This window comes from Amblyomma mixtum, chromosome 7 (assembly GCF_055824585.1).
Source record: "Amblyomma mixtum isolate Tamu chromosome 7, ASM5582458v1, whole genome shotgun sequence".
Lineage (NCBI taxonomy): Eukaryota > Metazoa > Arthropoda > Arachnida > Ixodida > Ixodidae > Amblyomma > Amblyomma mixtum.
The window spans coordinates 66940094-66942268 of NC_143018.1; the positions used below are offsets into that span (position 1 = coordinate 66940094).

The 2175-nt window shown below is 45.7% G+C and overlaps 1 protein-coding gene across 1 annotated transcript; it reads right to left on the minus strand.

The window, feature by feature from the left end:
- Positions 1-581: 581 nt before the first annotated feature.
- Positions 582-1025, minus strand: LOC149336371 (uncharacterized). Its single transcript, XM_089554139.1, has one exon. The coding sequence runs from the start codon at positions 1023-1025 to the stop codon at positions 582-584; it is 444 nt and encodes a 147-aa protein (XP_089410265.1).
- Between the last annotated feature and the right edge of the window lie 1150 nt (positions 1026-2175).

The window sequence follows — 2175 nt, forward strand, 5'->3', positions numbered from 1 at the left end:
CGTCTTGAAATGTGTTGGCGTGTAAGTTATCGGATATTGTGTCAATATTTATATCTCCAAGGATCATAAACGGTGCGTTCTCCGAGCTAAAAGAACAAAGTGAAGCTTCAAGAAACTGCATGAATTCAGATACGCAGCCAGAAGGTGGCCTGTACACGGCGCAGACAGTGGTGTTAAGCACTTTCACCGATAAGCTCTCGACATTTTCATCCATTCTGCACATGCTACCTAATACCTTGTACGGTAACTTATCTTTCAGGTAAATGGCTATCCCGCCACCTCTTTTGTTTTTTCTACTTATGCTTTCCCATTTGTAATCGTGAAGGTAAGGGGGTTCGTTTTCTTCTGTCAGCGAAGTTTCTGTAAGTACTATAACGGTAAATTTTAAGCTAAGTGAATGCAGAAACATTTCAAGATCTTGAACCTTATTTTTAAGGCTTCTCATGTTTAGATGAATTGCTGAAAACTTTCCTACACCGTTTTTGTATTTTTCATTGAAATGATCACATTCATAATAGTGGCATTCCTGTGGTATGTCTTCCATGATAGCTGTTTTGCACTGTACAGCTTGTGCAGCTTTTCTAGACAATTATCTGCTCAATGTCAGCCACGCTGCCAATTCTGTGACTTGTGGTTCGCTCGTCCTTGCGGGCAAAAATTTTCCCGCCAGCCACCCACACGAACTTCCATCCAGCTACTTTTTTCTGAGCGATCGCAGCACCCAGAATTATCTTGTTTGAGCGGGTCAGGTGCTCGTTCACATAGATGGGTGTGCCGTCTCCGCCATAATCAAGATCTTTTGTGGTCATCCTCTGCGTTCTCGCTTTTTGCAGAATTTTGTCCCGTTTTGTGCGTTGTACAAAGCGGACAACAATGTTCTTTTTGGAAGAGTTTGATGTGGGCACACGATGGCAGATGTCAATGTCCGAATCAGCAATCGGCTCATTCAGAGTACTCCCGATCCTCCTCACAACATCGACGACGTCACCTTCCTCGGGCACTCCCTTTATTTCCAAGTTGTTCATCCTCTGATACTGCTCTAGCTGATCTATCCTTTCACTCAATCTGCAGTTTTCAGCTTCCAGCTCCGCGTTTTTCTGTGAAAGACTTTGGACTTCCTTTCTAAGTCTTTCATTTCACTTATGATCTCATTGACACCATCACAGGTATCGTTGCAGTTTTTGACACTTTCTTTCAATGACCTGAGATCTGTCCTTAGTTCACGCCTCAGGTCCTCAAGTGCCTTGGCAAGATCTTTCACGTCCTTACTCATTTGCGTTTCAAGTATGGCAAGTGCCTTACAGAACTACCCAACAAAATGAAAGGCAGTGTCAAATACAATGTTTGCTGTGTTCGGCAGCAGTGCACAGTCAAGATTTCAGGCTTTATACAATAGAAAAGAATATTGCTCACCTGCCGAAGATACAGAAATTAGGTGTTCCTCTGTGGTGCACCGCTGCCGAACTGAAGACTCAGCTGAGGCGTCGCTCCTAATACAGGCAAATTCGTCCACCGGGGGCGTCCTTGTGAATGCGCTGTTTCACCACGAAGCTCGTAATGCTTGCAGTTATCCGCTGACGGCCGCTGATAGCACCGGACCAACGACGAAGCGATGCCCTGCCGAAGATACAGAAATTAGGTGTTGCTCTGTGGTGCACCGCTGCCGAACTCTAGCACAACTGTTTTTTTATGTGGTCAGATGAGTCCATCCGCAACGGTCGGTTGCCCCTATTCCAGGGCTCCGCTGGATGCTGCCGTCAGCTGAGCTCGCCGTATCAAACCGATCTGGTCATCGCGGCAGTCGCTGGAGAGCAGACCCTCCCATTGTTCCACACTTGGGTTTTGTATAACTGGGACGACGTCGACTTTTTGACATGCCCATGTGATGTGATACAGTGTAGGTTATTCATGGCACAACGGACAATTGTGTGCGTAAAGTGTGGGGTGAATTTTACTTAGTGTGTTTAGATTTGGATATGACCCCGTTTGAAGTTGTCTCCATGTGACAGCCTCTTTTTTGTTTAAAGATTTGTGCGGTGGTGGGTACCGCATCCTGCTGCCTTTGTAGTTGTTGGAGGAACTTTCTTTGTGTGATTCAATTGTGAGCAAGGCCTCCGTGCTGGGTGCCGAAACGGCAGTTTCAGTTTCACTTCAGTATCAATTTTCATTTTACTG

Bases quoted from the DNA above. Each gene is read 5' to 3' on its own strand.
- LOC149336371 (XM_089554139.1), bottom strand. From the start codon at position 1,025: ATGAACAACTTGGAAATAAAGGGAGTGCCCGAGGAAGGTGACGTCGTC.